The sequence below is a fragment of the Chenopodium quinoa genome, unplaced genomic scaffold, assembly GCF_001683475.1.
Source record: "Chenopodium quinoa cultivar QQ74 unplaced genomic scaffold, ASM168347v1, whole genome shotgun sequence".
Taxonomy (NCBI): domain Eukaryota; kingdom Viridiplantae; phylum Streptophyta; class Magnoliopsida; order Caryophyllales; family Amaranthaceae; genus Chenopodium; species Chenopodium quinoa.
This window is the reverse complement of record NW_018745454.1, coordinates 2199844-2227710: the sequence shown is the minus strand read 5'-3', so window position 1 is coordinate 2227710 and position 27867 is coordinate 2199844. Positions and strand designations below refer to the sequence as shown.

Genomic DNA, 27867 nt, shown 5'->3' with positions numbered 1-27867 from the left:
TACTTTGCTTGAGAAAAAAGTTTCCAAATTTTTTTGCAGATTAATATATTAAAATTATTAAATTAATAATGTTAATTGAGAAAGTCAACCTTATTTTAATAGCAAGCTAGTAAGTAACCATTGGGGTCGTTGGGGCATAAAATAGCTACAAAGTGGTTTTGCTCGAAATTATATGTGACATGATAAGCTTTAGCTTACAATTAGATATGCTATTACAAAGTTTTATTAATCATCACCTTTACGACTTTACCTGAACAATTTGAAAATAAAATGGATTTTTCTAATCTATGCCCCCCAAGTTCTTCGGTTTCTAACCTGTACCCATGCTTTTTCAAAGTTATAAGTTGTGTCCTCTACTCACGATTTTTTATTAACAATACCCTTTGACAGTCATATCCATTAACGAAAGTTAAGTTATTTTATCAATAATGATATTGTGACATTATTAATTTGACACGTATCCCGTTCTTATTGGTTTAACGCTTTAAAAAAAAAATTAAAAATCAGAAAATAAAATAATAAAAAAAAGGTTATTGTTAACGTCAAAAATTATTGTTAATAAAAATTAGTGAGGTTGAGGGCACATCTTAGACGTTTGAAAAATCATTGGCACAACTTAGACATTGAAGAAGTTTCTTAGAAAAACCCAAATAAAATTTAAGGCACGTGTAGTGGGTGGTCCGTCACGCCGTTGGATGTGGGCAGCAGAACAGTCATGTGCCAATGCCAAACCCGTGACAATATTCGTCCTTAACACGCTTCACTCTTATCCACGCGTGTTAACTCTTACCTCCTTCACATGCTCGCACGTTTCAACTCTTCCAACTATTTTTCTCTCGCCGGAATTCTTGCCGGAATCACCCTCATTTCTCCCGGGAATTCCCGAATTATCCTCTCCGACTGTCAGTCTTCCGTTACCGATGTCTTTAAACGTCGTCGTTTCTCCGGTATGCCCCTTTTTGTCACTTTTTTTCTCACTTTTGTCAATTTTCTTAGGGTTTCAATTTCTGTTATTAATTTTGGAAAATGTGGGTGCTTTTTTTTTGTAAGTTGAAATTGTATAATTATTATTTCTTATATAATTCAGGATTAGGGGAGAATTACTTTATGATATTGAATTATCCAAAAATACTACTGAGTACCTTTTTTTCATTTGAGTATTATGTGAATTCTTGGAATTTGGATGTTGTAATGTGAGATTATTATTGTTAATTTAGCTTAATAAGTTGAATAAGTAGTTAGTTTCAACTATGGTATTAGCGAAATACCCTGAAAGATTATGGAAAAAAAAAAAAAAGACATTTGATTTAGGAATTTTAATTTTTGTATAAATAGTGGGGGTAAATTTCTTGCTAAAATTTGATAATTTGATACTTAATTATTGTTTCTCTTGCATCCAAGCTTGTGTTGTAATAGCATGATCTTGTTGAATTATGTCATCATATAGTTCGAGCTTTTTGTGAGAGGAGAGGTGACCTTGATGAAGTATGTTATGTTATCGTTTGTTCGAGTTTATGTGAGGGGAATGAGACCATGGTGAAATATATTATTTCACTGTATGTTCAAACTTTTGTGAGGAGAAAGGGTATTGATAAAGTATGCCAACGTATGTTTCGTTTGTAGGTTGCCTAGAAAGGAAAAACTTAATTATTCTGGAGCCTAGAGCAGCATAAATTATCGAGTTTACATTGCAATGCTGGGTGACAGAGAAAAAATATTCATTGATATGGCTAGTTGTCTCGTCCAAATGGTTGTATAGTACCTAATTTTTAATAAGATGAATGAGGCAACGGGTATGCATAAGCTGATTGGAACTAGTGAAGATGATGATGAGGAAGAAATGGACATGGATTCAAAGGAAGAAGATGATGACGAAGAAGGTAAAAACATGGAAGCTTCCATGATAGTCAATATGGATGGAGGAATCACTACAAGCAGCAGTGACAGTCAGTTTCAGTATCACTCCCAGATCCAAGAACAGCAGATCAACCATGGAGGGGTTGCTAAAAGGCCGAGGCCATTAGAGGAGAAAGAGAGAACAAAGCTGCGGGAGCGGCATAGGAGAGCCATTACTGCAAGGATCTTGGCTGGACTTCGACGCCATGGGAATTACAATCTTAGGGTCAGGGCTGATATAAATGATGTAATTGCGGCTTTGGCAAGGGAAGCTGGCTGGGTTGTGCTTCCAGATGGTACCACATTTCCTTCACAGTCTCAGGTACTTCAAAGTCTCCTTATGCATTGATGTTTGTTGTACATTGATGTTATGTCTAGTTGGCTCTTAGTTTATGGAAATATTGCATATGCTATGTTGCTGGATCTGTTTGTGTATCATAGTAGAGCATGATCGTAAGATTTTGAGTTTTAGATATTATCTTAGTATTTGGACATTCTATTAAGGAATTCTTGAATAGATTATCATATTCAGCTGTAATAATTACAAAAGAGTCTTCCTAAGTAAGCCCTTATTGGCTTACGGGAGTTAACATGTATGAAATATTCTAATAACTACATATTGATTTACACATAATCGAAAATAAATTGATCCTTTCTATACTAAGGGCCTGTTCTGTTCCGTTGAAATTCAGTTTAGTTCAGCTCAGCTCTTAATTTATGTCTATTGATATTGCTAATGATATAAAGCCAAATTTCATTCTTTTAAGCTCTTATTACAACGACAACAACGACAAAAACAACAACAATAATAATAATAATAATAATAATAATAATAATAATAATAATAATAATAATAATGTTTTCAAAAAAAAAAAATAATAATAATAATAATAACAATAATAATTGAAATAATAATACTAATAATAATAATCAATAAATAATAATAATAATAATAACAATAATAATAATACTATTACTAATAATAATCAATAAATAATAATAATAATAATAATAATAATAATAATAATAATGATACAATTCATTGTTCAAATGGTTCTATTTTTTTGATACATATTTCTAATGTTAATCTCATTGAGAAAATTAGAGTACTACACAACTTAAAATTTGTTTAAATGGATTAGATACATGTAAGTGTTTTATGTTCTTTTGTCCTAATACTATTTTATTTTTAAATTAAATAGTATATGTGTTTAAATTGTTTAGAGGTTTCAAGTTTTTAATATATTTTCCATACATTTTATAATATATTTTCCATACATTTTATAATTATAATTATATAATATATTTTTCGTAAATATTTTAATATGTACATTTGTATATACACATATGTATAGTAATAAATAATCAATAAATAATCAAAGATCACTAATCCGTAGTTAAAAATCACTAATTAATAAGTTCAGTTCAGTTCAGCTGAGTTCAGTCAATCGGAACAGGCCCTAATTTGGTAAGATGACATGTTTAGCAATTTTGCCCAAAAAAAAAAAGTAGTCTCTCACGGTTGCAGTCTTGATTTGATGAACGTGTCCTTAAATGAGCGGCCAATCTAACTGAATAGTGGAATTGTAGTCAGCCAGCTCTTGTCCTGAAGGACATTAAGCTTTTTAGAGCTGAAAAACTGGGAGAATTTAGAGGTGGTACAACTTCTTGTTTGGTTTCCCTCTTCTTATTCCTTTTTACTTGCCATTCCTTGTCAGTATTTTTCTTCCACCAAGTTGAATTTTTCTTCTCTGATATGCTGTTTTCTTACTTTCTCGCTGCTGTAATCTGTTAGTTGCTATGTATGTCCCTTCGATTATGCTTAATAGCACATGTGTAAAGTGAAAGTGACTTTTTTTTTTTTAAATGAATATCTAAAAATGAAAAAATTATCTAACTCATCTAGGGCTCAAGACCGTCTGATGATTCTCCAGTGCCAACTACCATCCCCTCATCACAAGTTTTGCCTCAACAGACTCAGGTTACTTCCGTCAAAGGTGTATGCCCTAGCTATCAAAACTCTGTGGAATATAATACCGGTCAAATGAAAGAGGTTTTTGGGCACACCGCTTCTCCTTATGACGTATCTTCCGGTTCACATACCCATGCATCCTCCACAGGAGGTAGTAGGGGAGAACGAATAGACAATCATCCTCTTATTAGCTCTGTGGATACCATTTGTAACAAACAGGTTCACTATCTAATCCTTTTTTCTCCTCCACAGCTCCCCCCCCCCTCCCCCCAATCCCCCGATTTCCCTCCCCCTCTTTCAACCATAAGGTGCATGATCCCATCCTTTTTTCATCTAGATAATCTCTTTTTAATCCCTGGTTATGATAGTAACTGCTTTCTTAATGGTGACAGAACACAGTTTACCTTTTTTTTTTAGAAAAAAGTAAAGGCATGTTAATTGCTGGATGGATCTAGATATTACCTTGATTGCTTTGTGCTGCTTATACTGATAATCCTGATTAACTCTTTAAAATGATAGGTGGTTGATCCCTCCTCAAGGTTGCATGAGCATGACTTTGCAGGCACTCCATATATACCAGTTTATGTGATGCTACCTGTGAGTTTTTAATTTTTTATATTTATTAGTATCTGTGCTAACTATAAATTGAATTACTGTCAATACCTTTGTCAAAAATATTTGTAGGTTGTACAATAGTATATATCTCGACTCCTGACAGCTATCTTTAGCAAAAATGAACAGGATCTAGTTTTTGTGACTTTAAGTTCTCTTAGATGCTTAAATCCATATGTGATGTCTATGCTAATTGGTGCAGTTGGGAATCATAAATATGAAATGTGAGCTTACTGATCCTAATGGGGTGCTGAAGCAGCTGAGGATTCTAAAATCAATTAATGTTGATGGTGTTGCAGTTGACTGTTGGTGGGGGATAGTGGAAGCTCATGCTGCGCAGGAGTATAATTGGAATGGTTACAAAAGGCTCTTTCAAATAGTAAAAGATCTCAAACTTAAATTACAGGTAAAGCTGATAGCCTTAAGAGTTCTATGTGTCTGTTTCACTGTTTCATCGATTACTTGTTTCGGCATGCTAGGACAGGACCAAACGAATTTTTGTGAACTGTCAAATATTCAACATTTTATTGGAGTCCCAAAAAAACTTAATTATAAGTTTATAGTAGAAATGAGTCAAAATGACAGTCCTTGAAATTGTTTTGTACATGCTTGATAGTTAGCTTATAGCCTGTAATACTACCTATTGAGGTTAGAAAGCTGTTTGGATAGCGCAGGTTGTGATGTCATTTCATGAATGTGGAGGCAACTTTCGCGATGATGTTTGTATTCCTTTTCCCCTTTGGGTAGCAGAGATTGGTCGTAGTAACCCTGACATATATTTCACTGATAAAGAGGGACGAAGAAATCCTGAGTGTCTTTCATGGGGAATTGATAAAGAGCGAGTGCTGAAAGGTCGAACAGCTTTTGAGGTATATTTTCTTGTTTAACAACCTGGTCATATTGTGGATAAATTAACAGTTTGTAATTGAGTCTGCTAGCAAGTTTGGGGAACCCTTTGCTGACAAAGTATTGCCGTTTAATCTTTCTAATATGATGATCTTTCTCTATTTACTGGAACAGCCCCCTCCACCACCCCATTTCTTATTTCCTACTTACAATCCCTCTTCCACATGTCATGTTTTCCAGAAGAGAGAACTCAAAATAGAACTGGGTCTATTAATGCTTCCTCAGCAGAATTCAAACTGCCGTGTTTAACATAGCTATGATAAAATCATGTAATTTAGATATTCGCTATGTTTCATCCTGTTTTAAATTGATTCAGGTCTACTTTGATTTCATGCGAAGCTTCCGGATAGAGTTTGATGAATACTTTGAAGATGGTATTATTTCCATGATTGAAGTTGGACTTGGTCCATGTGGCGATTTGAGGTACCCCTCTTTCCCAGTTAAGCACGGTTGGAGATACCCTGGCCTCGGAGAATTCCAGGTTATAGTCAATTAACTTTTTCAATCTTGTGGAATGTCTTGTCAAGTTTTGTTCCTGTGCGCATATTGGTTCTCTTGTCTTTATTGCTTGAGCAGTATATGTTTAATTACTTTCTCTATTTTACTGCAACTGCATTTTTCTATATCAAATTCTGATGTTTTTAATGGTAATATAACACCTTATCTCTGTGTATAGCATCATATGATGTATATGCATGCAATTTCACTGACTTCTTTGTCCTGTTTGGCAGTGTTATGATCAGTATATGTTGAAAAGCTTACGAAAGGCAGCTGAAGCCAGAGGACATTCATTTTGGGCTAAAGGGCCAACTAATGCTGGTTTTTACAATTCACGCCCCATGAGACTGGATTTTTTTGTGATGGGGGTGAATATGATGGCTATTATGGCAGGTTCTTTCTTAATTGGTACTCTCAAGTCTTAGTTGACCATGGTGACCGGATACTTTCTTTGGCCAAGTTGGCTTTTGAGGGAACCTGCATTGCTGTAAAGGTGGGTTGATCTTGCTACTTAATCATTGTGGTTGGACCAAAAATGGGCTGATGAATGTCAACTTTAAAGGTGCATCTGTTGTAAGTTTCTAACATAGTTTTTTTATCGCCAATATTGTTTGCAAGAAAACTTATATACTAGCTCTGTTAACTTTTAGTTGCAACTTTGGGACATTATTTGTAAGATATAAAATATTCCAAAGTTGCAAATAAAAGTTAACAGAGGTAGTACATTTCTTGAAGAACTTTTCAAGTGATATATCTTCAGTTTTTCCCCTTTGGTTTGACCCCCCACGAGGCCACGACCCCACCTCCCAATTGTTTAAAAAGGCTATGGAATTCTTGGACTTCATTATTTCACAGCCCATCTTTGTATCCACTGAATGATAGGGAGCTTTCGAGTTCGCCCCTGCATTCCTGCCATTCTGCATTTCTGCTTAAGCTCATTGTTGTTAGTTAACCTTAACCCATATGCGCTAAGGGCATACTTCCACAGTTACATCACCACTAAGGTTATGTGTAGGAAATTAATACCCATATCACTGCCTTTCTAAGTCCTGTGGCCTCCCAGTTGGGCTTCTTTTCAAAGCCTGCCACTAGATATTCACACAAACCACATTGTTCTTTATATTCTCTTTGCTATGCTGCAGAGTGCAGGTTCTTTGAACAGGCCTGAAATGGATGGAATAGATGCATGACTTGATAAGATTTTCTCCCCTACCCTGATAATGAAGCCCCTTTCCAACCATTGAGTAATTACTTCTATCGCAGAATCCTGAAAAAGAGAGAGACCTTCAATAACTGCTGTCTCTACCAGTTCATCTCATACCTTGCAAAGACTAGATTTTCATTAATAATAATGATATTTACTTATTCCAAGTTATTTAATCTGTCTCCTCTCTCCCACATCACTATTTCTTGTCCTAGTTGGAGCTGGTTTCAGCTGTTGATGCTGGATATAAAGTTACTGAAAAGGGGGGAATAAGAAAAGTTTGCACATTCAGAAATTATGTGCTTGATTCTGATTTTTATCTCAGTGTTCCCCCACTTCAGAATTTGTTAACATGCTGATGTTTTAACTCTAATTTCTGAGCAGCTATCAGGGATACATTGGTGGTACAAGACTACAAGTCATGCAGCTGAATTAACCGCTGGATTCTACAACCCATGTAATCGTGATGGTTATGCTGCAGTAATGTCCATGTTAAAAAAACATGGAGCTGCTGTGACCTTCACAACTGCAGAAGTGGGCTTGTTGGATCAGCTTCAGGATTCTTCTGAAGCACTAGCAGATCCTGAAGGGCTGGCTTGGCAAGTAAGCATAAGATTACATCATTATTTGCGATTTTTTTCCTCCAACAAAGTCAAATCAGTTAGGGCTTCAGATTTTACTGATCAAGTTTTACTCTTTAATTGCAGGTTCTGAATGCTGCATGGGATGTTAACATTCCAGTTGCCAGTGAAAACTCTGTTCCTTGTCATAGTAGAGAAGTATATAACAAAATACTTGAAAATGCAAAGCCCTTCAATGATCCTGATGGTCGTCACTTGTTATCATTTACATACCACAGACTTAGCCTCCAACTCATGGAAAGGCACAATCTTATGGAATTTGAAAGATTTGTCAAGAAAATGCATGGTGAGACACCTGTTTTAGCATATCTTCCCCTTTTCTTTCCTGCCATTAATGCCTCAACTAGGTCAGGTTATAATCGTAATTTGTTCATAAATTCTTTACTATATTCATGGCCAAATTCACGAGAAATTGTCATTTGGTACACTTTCAAATTTACTCTCTTTTACAGACAAAATTTAACTGTACTGGGATTTAATCTTTATGGGAAGTCGCTTAGTTCACTCAAGTGTTTTTAAGAAAATTAGCAAAATATGAGGATTTTTCAAATGAAGCCCAAAATATACAAGTGTTCCGCAATGTTTCATTTTTAATCAATGTCAATATATAATATGGGATAGTATGTATTTATTCCAGGAGAAGCAGTTCTTGACCCCCAGGTATAATTGAAGATTAATAGTACGATTCTTCTGCAGCGGCTGGCAAAGCCATGCAGTTTTGGTGTAGTTACAAATTGGATAGGTGATTTCCTTGGTGTAAATGTCAGGCAAGCTTCATGTACATGATTTGATTAGTAGAAAACCTGGTTGTAAAGTTAGCTTTGAGAGCCCTTTGCTTTGCACCTTGACAGTTTTAAGTTATACTAATATATTGTTTTCAAGGTGCATTTATTTTTTATTGCAAATTTGCAATCCAAAAATGCTCTCTGTATTTCGAACATCTGTAAGCCTGCTCCATTCTATGGAGTACATTATTAAGTTAATTCTCCAAAGTGAGACAATAACATTGATGGCAGTCATGGCACAGTACTAGTATCGTTTGTCTGATTTATGATCTTAGACATCACAGTCTCGATTTGCAGCGTGACAGTTTTAAGTTAGTTTTAAATCCCAGGCAGCAAAGAGCCGCACTGAGATGTTGGCTAAATGAAAGTGAATGCCAAAAATGAGATGAAGAGTGACCACAGTAACTTTTAAACAGATAAAAGAATGATCCCTTTTACTAATATTGAAGGAAATGTTCTGATGTACAATGTAATGAGCTATGAATAATAAAAGAATGTGACAGACTGATAGCCAAGCAATATTCAATTGTGGTTTCTGCAATTTGCATTGTATAACATACTGTACTATTTAAGTACCATATGGCCTGACTCATCTTTGTCAAAAAGTCGACCAATGAAATCACCCCAGCTCTCTCTCCTCTTCTTGGATGATGACGATGATCCTTCTACACTTAATTTATCCGATCCTTCCCCCGACTCAGGATGATTATTGAAGGTTCCGTAAGGCGAAGGTGGGAAGGAGTGAGGAACATCCAAGGCGACAGCCCTTTCAAGGGCTTGTCTATACTCCAGTATATGTTCTCTTGCGAGTTTCTCTTGTCGTTCCATCCTTTGGTTCGGTGGAATCTCCATGACATGATCATTTTCCATCATCAACTGTAATTGAGAAAAACAAGAGTTTAATAAAGACGCTCCAAAATAAGATTCAATAAGATATGATCGTGAAAGCTGAGACATTTTCTTACATATAAACACACCGTCCACAAATAGATGTAGTAAAATTAACTTATACATACGCACTTCATTTAAGTAGATCAAAAATAAAATCTCAACACTGAAGCAAAAGGTTATTCCATTAGAGCCATCAAAATTGACAAGTTTCCCATACAGCGGCAAAGATTTCAATTACCATCAGAAACATATAACAAATTATACTGCCTCACATTTCCTGAGGAAAATTCATTCCACCGAAAAAAAAAGAAAAAATATTTTACAAAATTCCATGGTATCACTGCATGTAATATCCATGACAAGAAAGATAACAATTGAGGTGGTCTGTTACATCAGCTAACTGTAAAGGTGCCACTACTATGAATTAAAAGACTTACATCAAGAGCAATTTGGGATTCTCTTTCAATCCAAATGATTCCATGGTCTGAAATTGCATTACAGGATAAAATGATGTGCTCAAATCTTCCATCAACAGGAACTGCTGTTCTCACTACTGGAGGAAATCTTTGAAATCTATAACCCAAAAACAATATGATTTAGAAAAAAGGCATTCATTTACTATCTTTTCTTTCTTTCTTTGATCAGAGAGGAGGAGGGGGGGGGGGGGGGATATGTGCAGCACATGCAGCTGGTTCAACAATCTCATTCAATGGACAGGTAAAGAAGTATTTTTTTTTCTGAACAGCCAATCAAACAATCAAAGACAAGTTCATTATTTCCTTCACAAAAGAAAGGCTTTAAAAATTCAGTTTATATGTTTTGAAGGTCATTAATGTAATTCCAGAGAGAATACAGCATATGCCCTATAGCATAATTAATTGTCTTATGCTTTAAGGAACTAAAGATCTTCCCGTACACTCTCCTTAAACTGTGACAAGACCAAATGCTCTTAAAAGTTACACCAAGTAACTTTTCCCTTACAGGCTTACAGCCCCCAGAAGATGTTCATGTAATGCATGATCTTATTACCCTCTTATTACCCAGTTAATAGTTAGGTCTGGCATTGAGCAGTTGCTCTACACAAGGTGAGTTCTCACTTTCTTTCAGCCACAAGAATATAATCATGTAATATGTTTTGTTATCACCAATTTTAGTTAACCTTGGCCTTGAACTCTTCAGGATCCCTATTTTTATTCTCGCTAAACATGTAATTCATGGTTTAAATTTTCCGTGTCTGTTCTGTTTTGCTGGTTTATAGAAAGCAACTAGTCACAAAGGTCTTACTCTTATTTTTTTCAAAACAATGTTTTTAGAATTATGAAATATAGATGGGCAGAAACATATGCATGTCATGAATGTTATGCATATGCAATGCAAGATAGAATGAACACTAGGACATGAGATGCCTATGAATCTACAAAATTCTTCACCAGACAAACTTACTACCTATATAATCGCTAGACAGATGAGCAGGTAACTTGGCTCAAGCCTCCATGAGCATACAAATACTAGGGATTAAGCTTTAACTGTCCACAGTCCCTCCTTCCAGCTAGACTGCAAATGAACCAATACACTTACTAATGAACGGGTTCAAACTCAGGCAAAGCTCATTTGCTAAGAAAACAATTAAATAGCAGCAATATTTATCCTTGAAGTCTGCTCTCCAGGAAATTAAGTGGTCAAATTTTACGTATTTGATAAATCAAACAATAATTTGAAAATTTTAAAACTTATATTGATCCCTTGTATTTGCCATTATTTATCAAAAGCTGCCACTAACAGAACATGTTTAGGAGCTGGATTAAAATCATGAAAAAGTTAGTTCATTCAGTTACAACTTACAACTACACAGAGCACAACACTACTAAATGCTTAGCTGCTCCAAGTGGCTACATTAGGATATAAGAGAACTCCAACTCTTGGCTAGACTTCAGATTGCAGCCCTACTAGCTGTAGTCCAACCCATTGTATATTAAGAAATAAAGGAATTTTGTAATGAACTTATTTTCACAGACCGGACTCACAGAAAAGAACAATTCTTGATTAACTAAATAATCTGAATTTTTTTTTTAATATTTTTTATTAAATTGAATTGATAAGAAGAAATAACAAAATGAAAGCTTTAAAATTAATTGACATTAGAAAAAAAAAAAAAAGGTTTGGTTTAATAGCTTGAGGCTATTACTCTTTTGATAGTGAGTTTGCTAACAGCTCTCCAACAATGGCTTTAGGCCATAACTCTCTAAGGTTTCCCTCAATACAAATTTCTGCCTACCTTCTCCTTTCTCCCCTCTCTCTATTTATACTAAAGCTAAAGACTCTAACCTAATAATACTAGACTACCAATATTGCCCTTCCTTAGGTTAGTCTATTACAAAGCTATAAAGAACAACTATGCTAATGCTTCTGCCAGCTTCTTAGCTTATTAAATTCACTAGAACCTTGGATTTTTATACAAATTCCAATACAAAGGCACTTGAGAATTTTCAGACATTAGCTCAGTATAGTTTGTAAGATGTAAAACAACATAAATCAGAAAGGGCCTGGTACATCTATACAAAATTAGTAGGGTGAGTGATAAAGAAGTTTCACTAGGCATACCTAAAGGGCTTTCTCTCCACGATGTGATAAACGCGACCTGGTGCATACAGTCTCCTTGGATCTGTTATCATCTTCTCCTCCATCATGCATGTGTCTTTTAAACACATAACACACAATAAGCACGGCAAACTGTTTAAGTTCAGAGGTAGTTTGATTAAAAAGTATGCATGTGCTGAAGGCTATATGTTTAGAGTTAGACAAAAAAAACCATTACCCAGCAGGAAACCAAAATCTAGATACAAGAGCTCACATTCCAAATATAGATCAAGCAAGCCATCATACAATCATATGACAAAGTGTTTTCAGTTTGTGATGCGCAATTAATAAATGAAAGCAAACTAGCTGTGGCTATGCAGACAAGTGCATTCCACAGAAGAAACCTAGACTACAGGTGGTTTTCCAGTACTCAAAAGAATCCTTAAAAGTAACATTCTGGTAGCAGTTCAAGACCATCTAAGATCCCAAATAAAAATTCACCATCAAGGGTCCAAATATAACAAAGCACCTTACCTTATTATCAGCAGTTATTAAAGCATATACATCAAATCGGTTGCAAAGCACCTAAATGCTAAAAGCTGTATCTGCTCAGCATACTTTCTTCACCGTGAAAAATTTCTTTATCGTAGAGCACTTAGAGAAAATTTGATTTTAAAGTTGCTGAACAAGAACCACACTTGAATTTAAAACTGGGTTTTTTTAAGCATCATGCTCAAGGAATTAATTGATATTTTTGTCATTCAAACTCTTCCTCTAACCACATATACCAGTGTCAAATCCCCAAACTTTGACATGAGTATGGACCTTTGATGCTTTATTTTAAACAAAAGCATGGTAACATTCCATCAAATACCTTAGTGCATCAGCACAACAGTTAAACAAACACCTGTGTCTGACACAAATACCCAACGAATACCATATACGAAGTATATCTATTGGAAGCAATTACTGGGAAATGTGACAACCTTTATGAATGCAATGCACATATTAAATCAATAACACATATTTCAAATTGAATATTCAAACATGCTATTGCAACAAGCATACAAAGGCTAGATTACCTTATACCTACTATGAACAACAATACTAAATTTCACCCACTAACGGAGCTGATAACATATTATAAGATCATTACCAGATTAGTGATTTGAAAACATCGTCTAAATCAGCAGTTGTCCGGGGTAAGAAATCGTCCTGTTTACAACAAATTCTTTCATGATAAGCGGTTTAGTTCTTAATATTCTATTCAAGTGAGTAAATCTGGAAAGACAACTATGGTTGTACCTGAAGCACGACAGAATTGACAACATCTGCATACCGGACAGCCAAATTCAAGGACATGCATCTTGGAGGAGCCATTGCATAACATCTAATCCTCTTCCTCTCAATGTTCCCCAACATATCCAGATTTTGGACAGCCACAAGTGCCAACAAAGAGACTACTCCAGCACCCAATGAATGACCAGCAAACGTCAACGTATATGTAGGATTCTTCTCAAGCAAATCCCTCAACACCTCATGCTCCTCATCAAAAACCCACTGAGCAGCCTTTAAAAGGCCATTATGAACATACCCGCCGTCAAACGGTGCCCTCCCTAGTTTATTATCGAATAGAATGGCACGATCACTCTCCCTCCCCATAGTTAGCCCCCTAACAACCAGCACTACATCTGCATTCTCATGATCAAGATATACTATGTAAGGAGTCACCCGACCCCCGGTATCATCATAATCTTTTCTCAGGACAACCAAATCAGGGTCCATTCTATATCCACCTGGGGGTGCCCAGACGGGATTTCGAAGATCATCTTCATATAAAGCTAAAATATATCGACAAAGCCGAGATACAGGCTGAAATTCCTCAGCAGTAGCAAGGCCCCAATCCTCACTCTCATGGCCTGCGGCATATATACACCGCTTCCAGACCCATCTAGCACAAGCTAAACAGTATACACATTCAATTATAGGCAGACAACATGCAAGTGACATTTGCTCAATGTTGAAAGTACATCTTCATCGACTGATCAACTAGTTTTTGAAACCAAGGCAACTGACATTTACTCAATGTCGGAAACTCATCTTCAATCGATAATTACACTGATCAATTACACAATGGAACTGAACATATATGGTGTTACAACAATTGGGTATTCAAATTTCTGCAAAATTCAACTACTTTATATAAATAATAGCCAAGTTAATTGCAAAAAGGTCTGAATTTCAACTGGGGTTTAGAATTTGAACAAAAGATAAAAATGGTTATATAAGATTACTCAATCAAAAGGCAAGAAAGCAGCAAATTGAGGATGTGTTATACATACAACCTATCTAATATATAAACAAAAATTTGAAGGATTTACCTGGAAATTTCCTTATGAAATAAACAAAGGAAAAGACAAGATTTCTAGAAAAAATCAAACTTCAAAACTGCTGCAGATGAGCTATGAAACAAACCTTGAATTGGGCTATAAATTGAATATTGGACTTTAATTTTTGAAGTTGAACAATCATTCAAAGTATCAGAGAAGGGAAGGTAAGAAGTTTGAAGGTGGACAAATCAAATCTAGGATTGGGTATTGGTCTTATTAGTAGTTTAATAAGTTTGGTTTTTTCTGGAACCCTGAAAGTTGAACAGTGTTGATTGTTAGCTGGAGATTATGGCCTACAATTACAAATTAATGACACCAAAAAAAGCAAATAAGAACATTTTTTAAGTACAAAATGTTGAGGGAAAAGAAGAGGGAAAAAAACAAATTACTTTTTCCAAAGGAAAATACAAGTAGAATTTTTTATTTGTTTTTTTAAAAAAAGTTCATTGATTTTAATTTTGACATAATTATTAGTGAGTTTAATTTACCAGTAAGATGGTATGTATGCGTTATATAATGATGAAAAATTAAAAGGAAAACAAATCAAAATAAATAATGCATTCATTATTTACTACTCACATGATTTGCCTACCAAATTAAGTGGGTTGAATTTGATATTTATTGTATCAAATGATTGAGAGAGAATCTTGATATCAAATGATTTTCCTATCTTAAGAAAATTTTAAGGAAGAGAGTGGGCAGTTAGTTTTATTTAAGAGTATTTCATAACTTTTAACCATAATTCTTTTAAGAGTCAAATACTCAAATTTTACATATTCCATCTTTATTAAAATATAAAAAATAATAATTAAAATTAAATTAAATTAAAAACAATGAAACTTCTCTATTATACAACTATCCTTCAACGACCAACATCACAATTTTTTTTTTTTTTTTTTTTTTTTTTGAGGAACGACCAACGTCACAAGTTTTTTTTTTTTTTTTTGAGGGCAAAGTCACAAGTTAATAGCATGTGAATTGACTTACACAATATTATTGTTTAAGAAATAATGTATCGGTATTTTTTTTTCCCCTTATAAATCATACACTAACATCATTTCCATTCAAATTAAATATGTTCTCATTAGATTATTTTCAGTTCAGTTCAGCACTAATAAGTTTATGTTTAATGATATTGCTAATGACTTAAAGCCAAATTTCATACTTTTAAGCTTATATTACAACAATAATAATAATAATAATAATAATGTAGTATATGTTTTTAAAAATGTTTTGGGGTTCCATGTTTTTTATGTATTTTTTATAAATATTTTAATATGTATATTTGTATATACACATATATATAATAATAAATAATCAAAGATCATTAATCCGTAGTTAAAAATCACTAATCAATAAGTTCAGTTCATCTTATTTCGGTCAATAATGAGAACATGCCCTTAGTTTAGTATTATAGAACATAGAAGTACATGCCAACATATGAGTAGCATTCAAGACATTATACAAATTGAAAAAGAATTAATAGAAAGTAAAAACACACATACTAAAATTCATAAGAACTTTCAGGATAAATATACATTAAACACTTTGTATTATACAAGATATTATATTACCAAGTGTATACAAAGTCAAACTATAATTCATAAGAGATTTCAATACAACTATAAAAAAAAGTTGTATATTAACACATTAACATTATACAATAGGGACCATGGTAAACATTTCGACAATTTTTATTTCCAGGCGAAAAAAAGTCAAAAAATTCCAAAAATGAAGGCTAAAATCCACGTTTTTTGAGAAATTTTGAAGGTTTCGGAGCCCGGTGTCGAAAAGTCTCGTAACTCTATGGGATACATCTCGGTGTCATATAATGTCGTTTGGAACCATATATGGTCACTTTGTTGTCATAAATGTTCGTGGTAGGCTTGAATTAATGAAATCGGTGCAAGTTGTAAACCAGTAAATTAGTCGTTTAAAGGCGAATTAGATGGTTCCATCTACCTACCCAATTGGACTCCCGGAGGGTATTAGTGACCATGGTAAACATTTCGGCAATTTTTATTTCCGTGCGAATAAAAGTAAAAAAATTCCAAAATTAAAGACTAATATCCACATTTTGAGAAATTTTGAAGGTTTCGGGGCCCAATGTCAAAAAGTCTTGAAATTCTAGGGAATACAACTCGAGATCATATAATGTCGTTTGGAACCATATATAATCATTATTTGTTGTCATAAATGTTCGTGGTAGGCATGATTTAATGAAATCGGCGCAAATTATAAATCGGTAAATTGGTCGTTTAAAGGCAAATTGGATAGATACGCCCACCCAATTGGACTCCTTGAGGGTATTGGGGATCATGGTAAATATTTCGGCAATTTTTATTTCCAGGTGAAAAAAAGTCAAAAATCTCCAAAAATGAAGGCTTATATCCATGCTTTTTGAGAAATTTTGGAGGTTTCGGGGGCACGGTGTCGAAAAGCCTTGAGATTTTAGGGAATACATCTTAGGGTCATATAATGCCGTTTGGAACCATATATGATCATTAAATGTTGTCATAAATGTTCGTGGTAGGCTTGAGTTAATGAAATCAGTACAATTTGTAAATCAGTAAATTAGTCGTTTAAAGGCAAATTGGATGGTTCCACCCACCCAATTGGACTCTCGGAGGGTACTAGGGATCATGGTAAACATTTCGGCAGTTTTTATTTCCGGGCAAAAAAAAATTAAAAAATTCCAAAATAGAAGTCTAATATCCACGTTTTTTGAGAAATTTTGGAGGTTTCAAGGCCTGATGTCGAAAAGTCTTGAAATTTAGGGAATACATTTCGGGGTCATATAATGTCTTTTGCAACCATATATGATCAATATTTATTGTCATAAATGTTTGTGGTAGGCTTGAAATAATGAAATCAGTGCAAGTTGTAAACCGGTAAATCGACTGTTTAAAGGCAAATTGGATGGTTGCCCCCAACCACTGGACTCCCGGAGGGTAATAGGGACCATTGTAAACATTACAACAATTTTTATTTGCGGGTGAAAAAAAAGTCAAAAAATTCCAAAATTGAAGTTTAATATCCACGCATTTTGCAAAATTTTGGAGGTTTCGGGGCCCAGTGTCAAAAATTCTTGAAATTATAGGGGATACATCTTGGGGTCATATAATGCCAATTGGAACCATATATGGTCATTATATGTTGTCATAAATGTTCGTGGTAGGCTTGAGTTAATGAAATCAATTCAAGTTGTAAACCGATAAATTGGTCGTTTAAAGGCAAATTGGATAGTTACACCTACCCAATTGGAAGCCCGGAGGGAATTAGGGACCATGGTAAACATTTCGGAAATTTTTATTTCCGAGCAAAAATCAGTCAAAAAATTCCCAAATTGAAGGCTAATATCCACGTTTTTTGAGTAATTTTGGAGGTTGTGGGGCCCGATGTCGAAAAACCTTAAAATTTTAGAGGATACATCTCGTGGTCATATAATGTCGTTTGGAACCTTATATGATCATTATATGTTGTCATAAATGTTCGTGGTAGGCTTGATTTTACGAAATCGGTTGAAGTTGTAAACCGTTAGATTGGTCGTTTAAAGGCAAATTGGATGGATTCACCCATCCAATTGGACTCCCGGAGGGTATTAGGGACCATGGTAAAAATTTCGGCAATTTTTATTTCTGATCGAAAAAAAAGTCAAAATTTTCCAAAATAGAATGCTTATATCCACGCTTTTTGAGAAATCTTGGAGGTTTCGGGGGCCTGGTGTCAATTTTTTTTTTTTGAGATTTTATGGGATACATCTCGGGGTCATATAACTCATATTATGCCGTTTGGAACCATATATGATCATTATATGTTGTCATAAATGTTCGTGATAGGCTTCAGTTAATGTAATCGGTGCAAGTTGTAAATTGGTAAATTGGTCGTTTAAAGGCAATTTAGATGGTTCCACCCTTCCAATTTGACTCCTGGAGGGTATTAGTGAAAATGGTAAACATTTCGGCAATTTTTATTTCCGGGAGAAAAAAAGTTTTAAAAATCCAAAATAGAAGTCTAATATCCACTATTTTTAAGAAAGTTTTGGAGGTTTCGGGGCCCGGTGTCAAAAGTCTTGAAATTTTAGAGTATATATTTCGGGGTCATTTAATGTCGTTTGGAACTATATATGATCATTATTTGCTGTCATAAATGTTCGTGGTAGGCTTGAATTAATAATGTCGGTGCAAGTTGTAAACTGGTAAATCGATTGTTTAAAGGCAAATTGGATGATTGCACCCAACCAAGTGGACTCTTGGAGGGTATTACGGACCATTGTAAACATTATGACAATTTTTATTTTTGGGCGAAAAAAATCAAATAATTCCAAAATTGAAGTCTAATATCCACGCATTTTGTAAAATTTTGGAGATTTTGAGGCCCGGTGTAAAAAAGTCTTGAAATTCTAGGGGATTGTAGACACCAAATTTTGATCTTACCTTTGTAATTATCATTATTAATTATCTTTTATTTATAGTTATCGTTTTCTTTGAAAATAATTATTATTATTTTGCTAATTATTTTTATAAACTTAATGACGCTCGTTTATTATTTAAAACAAAGAAAACGAGTAATAATAATGAATTTTATTCATAATTCCCAAAATACATGTTATAATTTGTACTTCTTAACTACTAAATTACAAAATATTGAAGTACAACTAACACTACATACATTTCTACCCTGCTCCACCGAAATAATTTTCGGGTTTTCACTTATGGATTAACAAGTAAATTAATACAGCCATTAGGAGGACCACTAGCCCCACAATGTACATGAAGTACACCCTTATCATCCTCATGTCTTCCTCAAAGGTGAAGACAGGCTGATCTTCCTGGTTTTCTTGAAACATGGTGTTTGAGTTTAATGGTGGTTTTTGTTTGATTTTTTTCGGGTAAGAAGGAAGATGGAAGAAGATAAGAATTAAGTGGTGAGTGGAGATTTTGGATAAGGGTAATTTCTTTTTATAGTAAAAAGTACGTATTTTAGACCGTATTTTTTTATACGTGTATGTATGATAATCGTATAGTATAAAGTAATTTTTTTTTTTTTGCCTCGCCAGGGGAATGTGTCATTTTCCTTATAAGCAAGCATTGTTTAACCCTTTAGAGTATAGTAAGTATATTAATATGTTCACTTAGACAATTAGAATTTTTTTTATCTAGTTTTTTTTTTTTTATTTGTGCACTACCCTATTATATGACCAGTTTACCTAAGCTATAAAGTCCACTACTCTAAAGACTCATGTCCAACCAATATAGGAAAATGACAAACATTTCCACACCTAAATGAGTACTACATGTTATAGTGCTAAAGGGGCCCCCTTTTATGTACGCTTGTTATAATATCTTTGTCTTTTGTCCCGCAGTTAATACTTGATCCGATAAATATAAGTTCGGACCAAACCCATTTATATTTATCTAAAGATAATTGAGTATTGTATGGATGAGAATAAAAGAGGGATACGTATGGATGTAAATGTATAATTGCACGTATAGATGAATAGTGTTTGTTCCTAAAAAATAAGATCGTGCTTCATATCATTTCAATGATATGTTGGTTTTTTTGAGAATTCCTGTAACTTATGGGTTCTGACTTTCATTTCAACAAAACAAAAATGAATTCTGACATTCACGTTTTTTTTTAATGGTTTGTTTACTCAGTCTAGTTTGTGTATTCTTTTATCAGTTTTGATAAGCAATTGTCAATAGTGAAATATCATCACCTTTTTTTTTTATCCCCCGCGGTTAATATTGTATCCAATAAATTTCAATTTGGACCAATTGCATCAATATTTATCTGACGCTAGTTGGGACAGCTAGATTTCAGACGTGTCATGTATTGCATTTCACTATTCAAAACACTATTCAAACACTATTTGACACTATTCCAAATAGTAATTTCCGTTACGTTAATTTGCTTTTCCGATGTGAATTTGGTCTTCCGTTTGTCTGTTGTTTTGATCTAGTTTTGTATCTTTTGTCTTTGTTTTTTACGACTATGATAGATATAAATTTGTGTTTTAATAGAGTAAAGCAAGATAAGAGTTCATCTTTTTTTTAAGGCCATTTGGTCAAGGGAATATATTTTACTCTTGACCACCTTAAATTCATGTCGTATGACTTAATATTGTATGATATATTTTCACGTTGACCATGTCAATATTATGATTTTATATGATCTACTTTTTTAGTAAGGGTTATTATTTGAAATGCTCGTATGTATAAGGTTTTGTCATATGTTTAGATATGCTTGGGTAAGTTTCTATGTACCATCTAATGAGGGCAGGGGTTATTTCTTTTTTTTACTTTTTTTTACTAACTCTGAGATATTTTGTCCAACCCTATTAGTATTGTAACCTGATGTCTTTGTGTATCTTTTAGAGCTGACCTCTCAGAGCTGATTTTTTTTTTTTTTTTTTTTTTTTTTTTTTTTTTTTTTTTTGTATAAGTGTTGTTTTAACATCTTGGTGAATATACTAGTCACTAATTAAATTTAGGCACTCTTTTATTGTATACCATGTGAGTATTTTTTTTTTTTTGGGTTATGACACGACTTGGTTATATATTTTATTTTATTTATATTTATATATATATATATATATATATATATATATATATATATATATATATATATATATATATATATATATATATACCATGACATTTTAGAACCTTTTTTATTATGTGAATATTAGAGTTGATTTTATTACGGTTTTCTTTATTTTATCAGTTTAAGCGTTGCAAAACAGATTAGCAAGTTTGTTACATGTAAAACAAGAGAATTTAATATCAAGATTCTCATTATTACCAAAATCTTGATATTTACCAAAATAATCCTTGAATTTTAATTTATTTACTTTCTTTTATTTACAAATTAACCCCTTTATTTTCCTATAAATACCCCCCTAATTCTCAAGTTTTAAAGACATCAAAAAATTCTTACAACTTCTCTCTCTAAAAATTCTCTCTTCTAATCTTTGTTGTAGTTAAAATTTCTGTAATTTAGCTTTATTTTTAAGTTATTAGCTTATTAAAAGCATCTTATAATTAAGTTGCTATTTCTATTTTTTTATTTAAGTATTGTTATTATCTTTAATTCCTATAAAAAAAAAACACAAAAAAATATTTCAAGTTCAAGTATTGTTGTTATTATTATCTTTGTTAAAAATATTAGTTTAATTGCTCAAGTATCCTAGTCTATATTAAAAAAAAAACTAAAAAAAAATTTCTTTCTTAAGATTTAGTTTTATTTTTCAAGATTATTTTCTATAATTAAAAAATCAAAAAAAAAAAAGTTTTTTAGCTTTATTTTGCATTAATTTCTTTTAATATCTCAAAATTCCAAAACAAAATCACTTAGTCTCTTTATTACACTTTAACTAAGGAGTAATCATCTTTTCATTCTCGATAAGTAAGAAGGGTTATCCAAAAAATTGCTACATCTAAGAAGGGTTATCTTTATTCCTTTCTTAATTTCCTTAATTATTATTATTATGCTAACTAATGTGTTTGTTTAAATGTGGTGTTACCAATAGGGGTAATGACGATATTAGGTGCTAAATTAGCCCTAAATATTTCATTACTCCACATTAGAAAGTCAAGCCTATTGGTGAGTTGATAGGTTACAAAGTGGGGGGGTTAATTGCATTTTGCATTGTATCTTTTTATAATGCGTTTTAAATATGAAAGGTTAATACATTCGCGTGACTACCTAATATGTTTTTTAAAAGAATGATGTATTTCTTCAAGTGAGCTTAAAGACCTAAGGAATTAAGAGTTTAAGCAAAGGTTATTCAAGAGTAAAGAACTACTTACCACGTCCCAAAGATGGCCTATTAAAGAACCTTTACAACCAGAATCAGTTCCAGTTCTTTAGCTCAAGTGATAGAAATTTTCAAGACCTTTCCAACCATATCTCACAATAATTTTTTTCGATTTTTCTATGATTTTTAATGATTTTTTTTAGTTCAACCTATCAAAAAGATGAAATATGCACGTTTTTCTCTTAATTGCTTTTTTTAAAAATTTTATTAATTTCTTTTTAAGAAACTAATGGTGGTATGTGTTTCGGGGTTTTCTGATGTCCTGCGGGAGAGTTACAATTCCGAGACTGGAACCGGACGCCTGTACCTGCAAAATAACGGAGACTCCTGTGAGCTCCGCCTCCAACGGTCAAGTTAGTACCTGATTAAGGAGTAATTAATGCGGAAATTAAAGTGATTAGGTCTCTCTGGGTGAGAGTGTTTAATGTAGGTAATCTGCTTTGTTAGCGAGATCAGCCGGTTATTACTGTGTGTAATTAATGTGTTTTTTCCGTAATGTTTCTGTTCTCTTTTTTGTCCTCCCCCTTAATGAGGATTAAGGGAGGTATTTATAACCTTGGGAAACGTGCCCATCCTAGGTTTAGGTAAACCTAGGGCCGATTGGGCTTCCCTCGGAAGTTGGGCCTGGGTGGCCGATTTCTCCATTAGGCATGGAGTATGCCACATGTCTTGACATAACAGGTCCTAGGTGGACGAATAAGCGCGTGCCACGTGGGAAGCCCTGGCTGTTCCAACTGGGGGACACTTGGCAGGACCTGATTGGTCCACGTGGCGCATTCCGATTGGTAGGAGCAAAATCCCCTAATCATTTGCCCCTCACAGGTGGCACGTGATTGGTCACGTGTTACCTGTGACAGGTGTCGCACTGTAACAGGCGACGGCCTGCTACAGGTGTCAGTCGGCGAAAGGACGAGAGATTTTCCCGCCCAAATTTTGAATTCTGAAAGTGACCCTTTGCCTTCTCACTTCGCCTATATAAGGGAGAGTTGTCTTGAGTCATTTTCACACTTTGAGAACTTTTTGAGAACATTCGGACCCCTGAACTTGCTCTGACATTTTGGACCTTTTCTGCCTACCGCCTGTTCTGACAAGCCGACTGCACCGGATTTCCAGAACTTCATCAACCGTCACTCGTTCAGGTAACTCAGTTCTCTTACTCTTAATTTTCTTTTTATTTTCTGAAATGGCACCACGGAAGCACACGACACGACCTAGGTTAGTGATCAGCCGGTCACCGGGGACGGCTGAATCTAGGACTAGGAGTGCCGCCTGCCCTTTTCCGGACCCATCTTTGCCCTTTATACAAAGTCCGACTGTATCTGTGTCTATGCAGAGCAGGATGGCCAGAACGAAAAGACAGCTAGGATCTCAAATTCAGACGGCTCCTCCCACAGGGTGCCGCTTAGTGAAACATCTGACCAGGCGCCAGATGTGGAAGTGAAACAAGGCGGCCTGGATGCCGGAAATTCTGTGGGGGGAGTCATAGTGACCCCTTCCCATTTAACAGTTAACAAATCTGCTCCTTTTCAAAGAGAGGAGGCGGGCCCCTCCGGGAGAGGGGAGGAGTCGTCCTCTTCGGACTCGTCGGAGGACGATTCTGAGTCAAGCTCTTCTGGCCATGCTTCTTTGGGTACAGAAGAGAAAAACAGCCGCCTGCAAGAGGCGAGACTTTCTCACGCAGTTGAGAAGGGGGACAATTGGGCGGAACCATCTGCCTCTTACCGAGAGCTAAATACCCCCTACTACTGCACGGTACCTCGGGGCCGAATCACAGCCATGCAAGAGAAAGTGGAGAGCTTTATTGCAAACCACACCATGAGCCCCGATTTTCTAGTGTTTGTGCCGGATCCAGAAGACACAGTCGTCTGGCCGGCTGGTTCCAGTTATGGCGCCTGCTTTGGCTGCTACGAGGCGGCCATCAAGGCAGGGCTTCGCTTCCCATTACATCCGGCTGTTCAGCGGATTTTGGATGGGTATGAGTTGGGGTTATGGCAGTTAGCCCCAAACTCCTGGGTCAACGTACTCGGCTATGTGGCCGGGTGCGAACTGCACGGGGTGGAGCCGAGCTTCGAGGCTTTCGCCCATATGAACTATCTCAGCCGGACCCCTAAGACAGGCGGTACCGGCTGGTATCAATTGACAAGCCACAGGGGCTACCTCATGACAAGAGGTAAAGCAAACAAGTGGAAGGACTGGCGGAGCACCTTCCTCATCATTGAGAGTTCAGACATTGAGCTGAACAAGCGCTTCAATAGGTGGAACAGGAATCCGCCCCTTCTCGCAGGCGGCCGTAGCATGCCTCCTGTTCCCCCCAAGGCTAAGAAAGAGATCCTTGATAAAGGACTCTTTAAAGTAGAGTCGAGGGTCGACTCTACTTCAGGGGTACGAGAGCAAGTACCCCTGCACTGCGTCCCGAGCTTCAAGTGGCTCTATGACGAGTACTTTTTGGCCGCCTGCGGCCTCAGCAGTCGGTGCTCAAGAGGTAGTCGGCCTGTCGAATACTCTGTTGTTCCATACATTTGTTGTTTATCTTTTATTAACTTTGCTGTTTGTTTTTGCAGCTGACGCCATGAGCAAAATCACCGCCTCCAAAACTGCGGCGGCCATGTTGCGGGCCTCTATTATGCAACAAGCTTCAACCGACTCCCCCAAGAAGGGGGCACCCTTGGTGAGCTACGAACCTTTCACCCTCTTTTTGGAGTGTTTATGCATATACTGACTTTTTTCTTCTTTTTTAGACGGGTGCTCCAAGAGCTTCATCTTCCCAACAGCCGGACCCCAAGGCCCGGAAGACGACTGTTGGGAGCTCTCCTGGTTCTGCCAGGAAACAGGTGGCGGCTGAGAAACAGCCGGCCACTTCTTCTAAAACTCCAGTTGGGCCGCCTAGAGGTATGAAGTTGTCCTTGTAAATTTTAGAGTTGCTCCCTTTGTTACTAAGTCTAATCCGTTTGTTTATGCTTGATGCAGCCGGCCCCCATGAGCCTGACTTGGTAGAGATGGCCAAGTCTATGATCAGGGCAGTTCCTCCAGCTGAAAGGGAGGCGGTCAGGGGTGTCGGCACCCTTGACCTTGACGGGATTGCAGGGGTCCTTGCTGAGGTATACTTAGCATATTTTTGAGTATTTGAATTTCTGGACGCCTGTTTTCTTTTTTGTTTGGAAACTGACGCCTGTTTTTTTGTACTTAGGCCCTGCTCCGAGTTAACGGCCTTCGCAAGCCGCTTGATCGGAAGAACAAAGAGGTAAAGGCTGCAAAAGCTATGGCTGCCTCTGACTGTGATAAGGCAATGTTTCAAATTGCCCAAAATGAAGTACTGACTATTGATATTCTTTATTATCAGGCGCAGGCTACCGCCGCTGTTCGGGCTCAGTTAGAGGCGGCCCAGAAGAAGAATGACGAGCTGGAGGCGACCATCACAAATCTCAAGGCCGAGCTGAAACCTCTTCGCCTGAAAATGTACTTTTACGAAGCCATGGAGAAATCCTTGGCCAGCGTAAAGGAACGCCTGGTGATCCAGGAGAAGAGTCTTACCCAAGAGCTCTCGGAAAAGGCCGAGCAAGAGAAGAAAGAGCTGGTACGGGAGATGATGGAAGACTCCGCTCAAATCCAGCGCATGACCTGGGGCCGCCTCTTCCCCAGTGCCGACTTTGCCTCTTGGGAAAGAACGTACCGCCAGTGTTCGGATGCATATAATCAAGAGATCCTGGCGGCTGCTGAAGAAGAGGCGTTGGGGGAAGCGTTGGAGGAGGAGGAGGAGCCGGTAGTGGCGCTTGTGCCGCTTGGGGGTAAGGCATCAAAAAAGGATGCAGCTGAGGCCGAGTCCAGCAAGAAGAGTGCTGACCAGGCGGCAACTGCTAATACTGAACTGCCCCCTTCTTAAGCTTTATGTATTCTTTCCACGGCCTGCGTGCCGTTTGCTTTGTATTTACCCGGCCAGGGGGCCGGGGCTTTGAATATTTTGCTGGTCTTTAATGACCGGCTTATTTTTAATGAATTTTTGTTTTGCTTCAAATTTGTCTAAGTATTCCATATCTAATATCCAATTGTTCACTAGACCGACTGTTTTACATGGCCGAACGTTGCAGACAGGTACGGAGAGTTAGTACGCCGCCTATGCCCCTGGACGACTGGTTGTCTGTTTCCAGGATAGACGATCAGTCGGCCATTTATCCAATCAGTATTCGAACTATTTTGTCTGGATCCTTTTTAGGCAGGCGGTCCTGTGATTTGTAAATTTAACCAAGTAGGAAAGTGGTCTGACCAAGTAAATAGAGTATTACCTAGTCGCCAAGGAACTGAGTAGTAGAGATAACAAGCGGCGGGTACCGGTTGTTTCCCTTTATTGCCAATGTTTGTTGGCTTTTAACTCATAATTTGTTAACCTAGCAAGAGTAGTGGTTGAGAGCCCCTATTTGTTAAAAACAGGCGGACGACTCATACCTTTTAGGCCTTAACTAAGTTGAGTGACTATTAAGTTAACATAGGAGTTACTTAGTCTTCGTCACAATCTAGATTGAGTAGTAGAGGTACCAGGCGGCGGATGCCGGCTGATCCCCTTGATTTGCCAATGTTTGTGGGCTATTAACTCAATAGGTTACCTAGTAGGAATAGGGGTTTGAGTGCCCCTGTTAGCCAAAAAACAGGTGGTCTACTCAAACCTTTTAGGTTCCATACCAAATTTGAGGGAGTGACTATGAGTTAACGTTGGAGTTACTCAGTCGCCGTCACTTTTGCTTGAGAAGTAGAGGTACCAGGCGGCGTAGGCCGGCTAGACCCCTTGATTCGCCAATGTTTGTTGGCTATTAACTCAAGAGGTACCCCCTGCATTTATCCCAAGTAATGCAGGCGGTCATCTGACTCAGATGTCAACTGCTACCACTGGTTTGGTTAGTGATAGAGTTATCCTTGTCTCAAAAACGGCTACGTGGTTGCCCTTGGGGACAGTCGTATAGGTGTCGTGTAATTAGTTTATAGAACAATGTTCCACCCAAAAGGGAGCTGCTCTCTGCGACGAATTTCATCCGGAGGGATGCCGTCGGACGCCTGCTATGATGTTGGGACAGGTCGTATTAGTTTTGTAGATTTGATCAGTTGGCTTGGCGCATGGTCTGATCATTCGGCCTGTGGCCTTGGTAAGTTCTTGGTGAACGTAGGTGCTAAGTAAAAGGAGGGTAGCCGCCTGTTAGGCACAGGGTCGGTCAGGCCCTAATCTTTTTAGCTAAGTATTAGGGGGGTGGCTATGTGTTTGGAACCAGTCGGCCATCTTCTTATGGAGAGTAGCCGACTATATGCCCAGACGACATGCCCCTATTGTGAGTAAAATACTCAATGGAGAGTAGCCGACTGTAAAGTTACAGACGGCATGCCCCTCGTAAGTAAAATTAAACACGGAGAGTAGCCGACTATTTGTTAGTAAGCGTGCCCCTCTTAGCACAAATTTGAATAGTAAGTGCACTTTTATTAAGTAGCTCTTGACTATTTACATCATTCAAAAGAAATATTTCTTAAGATTATCTACATTCCAAGTTCGAGGCAACGGTTGTCCGTTTGGTGTTTCCAGACGGTAGGTACCGTCCCTGACTTCCTCATAGATTCGGTAGGGTCCTTCCCAGTTGGGAGTTAGTTTGCCAGACTCATTAGCCCTACCAACTGCTTCCATTTTTCTAAGTACAA

General features: G+C 36.4%; 1 protein-coding gene and 1 pseudogene across 2 annotated transcripts; one reads left to right on the top strand and one right to left on the bottom strand.

Annotated features, from left to right (window-relative positions):
• Positions 1-165: 165 nt before the first annotated feature.
• On the top strand, positions 166-8733 carry LOC110714585 (annotated as a pseudogene).
• Positions 8734-8920: 187 nt separating this feature from the next.
• LOC110714586 lies at positions 8921-14696 on the bottom strand. Of its 2 annotated transcripts, none has more exons than XM_021893126.1 (6): positions 14364-14696; positions 13288-14162; positions 13139-13197; positions 12007-12135; positions 9843-9978; positions 8921-9390 (listed from the first exon to the last, which is right to left on the bottom strand). In XM_021893126.1, the coding sequence occupies exons 2-6, from the start codon at positions 13990-13992 to the stop codon at positions 9079-9081; spliced, it is 1341 nt and encodes a 446-aa protein (XP_021748818.1). In that variant the 5' UTR covers positions 13993-14162; positions 14364-14696; the 3' UTR covers positions 8921-9078. The 2 variants fall into 2 exon arrangements, with proteins under 2 accessions (XP_021748818.1, XP_021748819.1); XM_021893127.1 differs by having other exon boundaries at positions 14458-14696.
• Positions 14697-27867: the final 13171 nt, after the last annotated feature.

What these genes read in the sequence shown, in the direction of transcription:
- LOC110714586 (XM_021893126.1), bottom strand. Translation starts at nt 13,992, where the DNA reads ATGTCACTTGCATGTTGTCTGCCTATAATTGAATGTGTATACTGTTTA. An exon ending in TCAATTCTGTCGTGCTTCAG is followed by an intron (nt 13,198 to 13,287) that starts GTACAACCATAG and finishes TGTTGTAAACAG; the next exon opens with GACGATTTCTTACCCCGGAC. An exon ending in AATCCCAAATTGCTCTTGAT is followed by an intron (nt 9,391 to 9,842) that starts GTAAGTCTTTTA and finishes TCTCAATTACAG; the next exon opens with TTGATGATGGAAAATGATCA.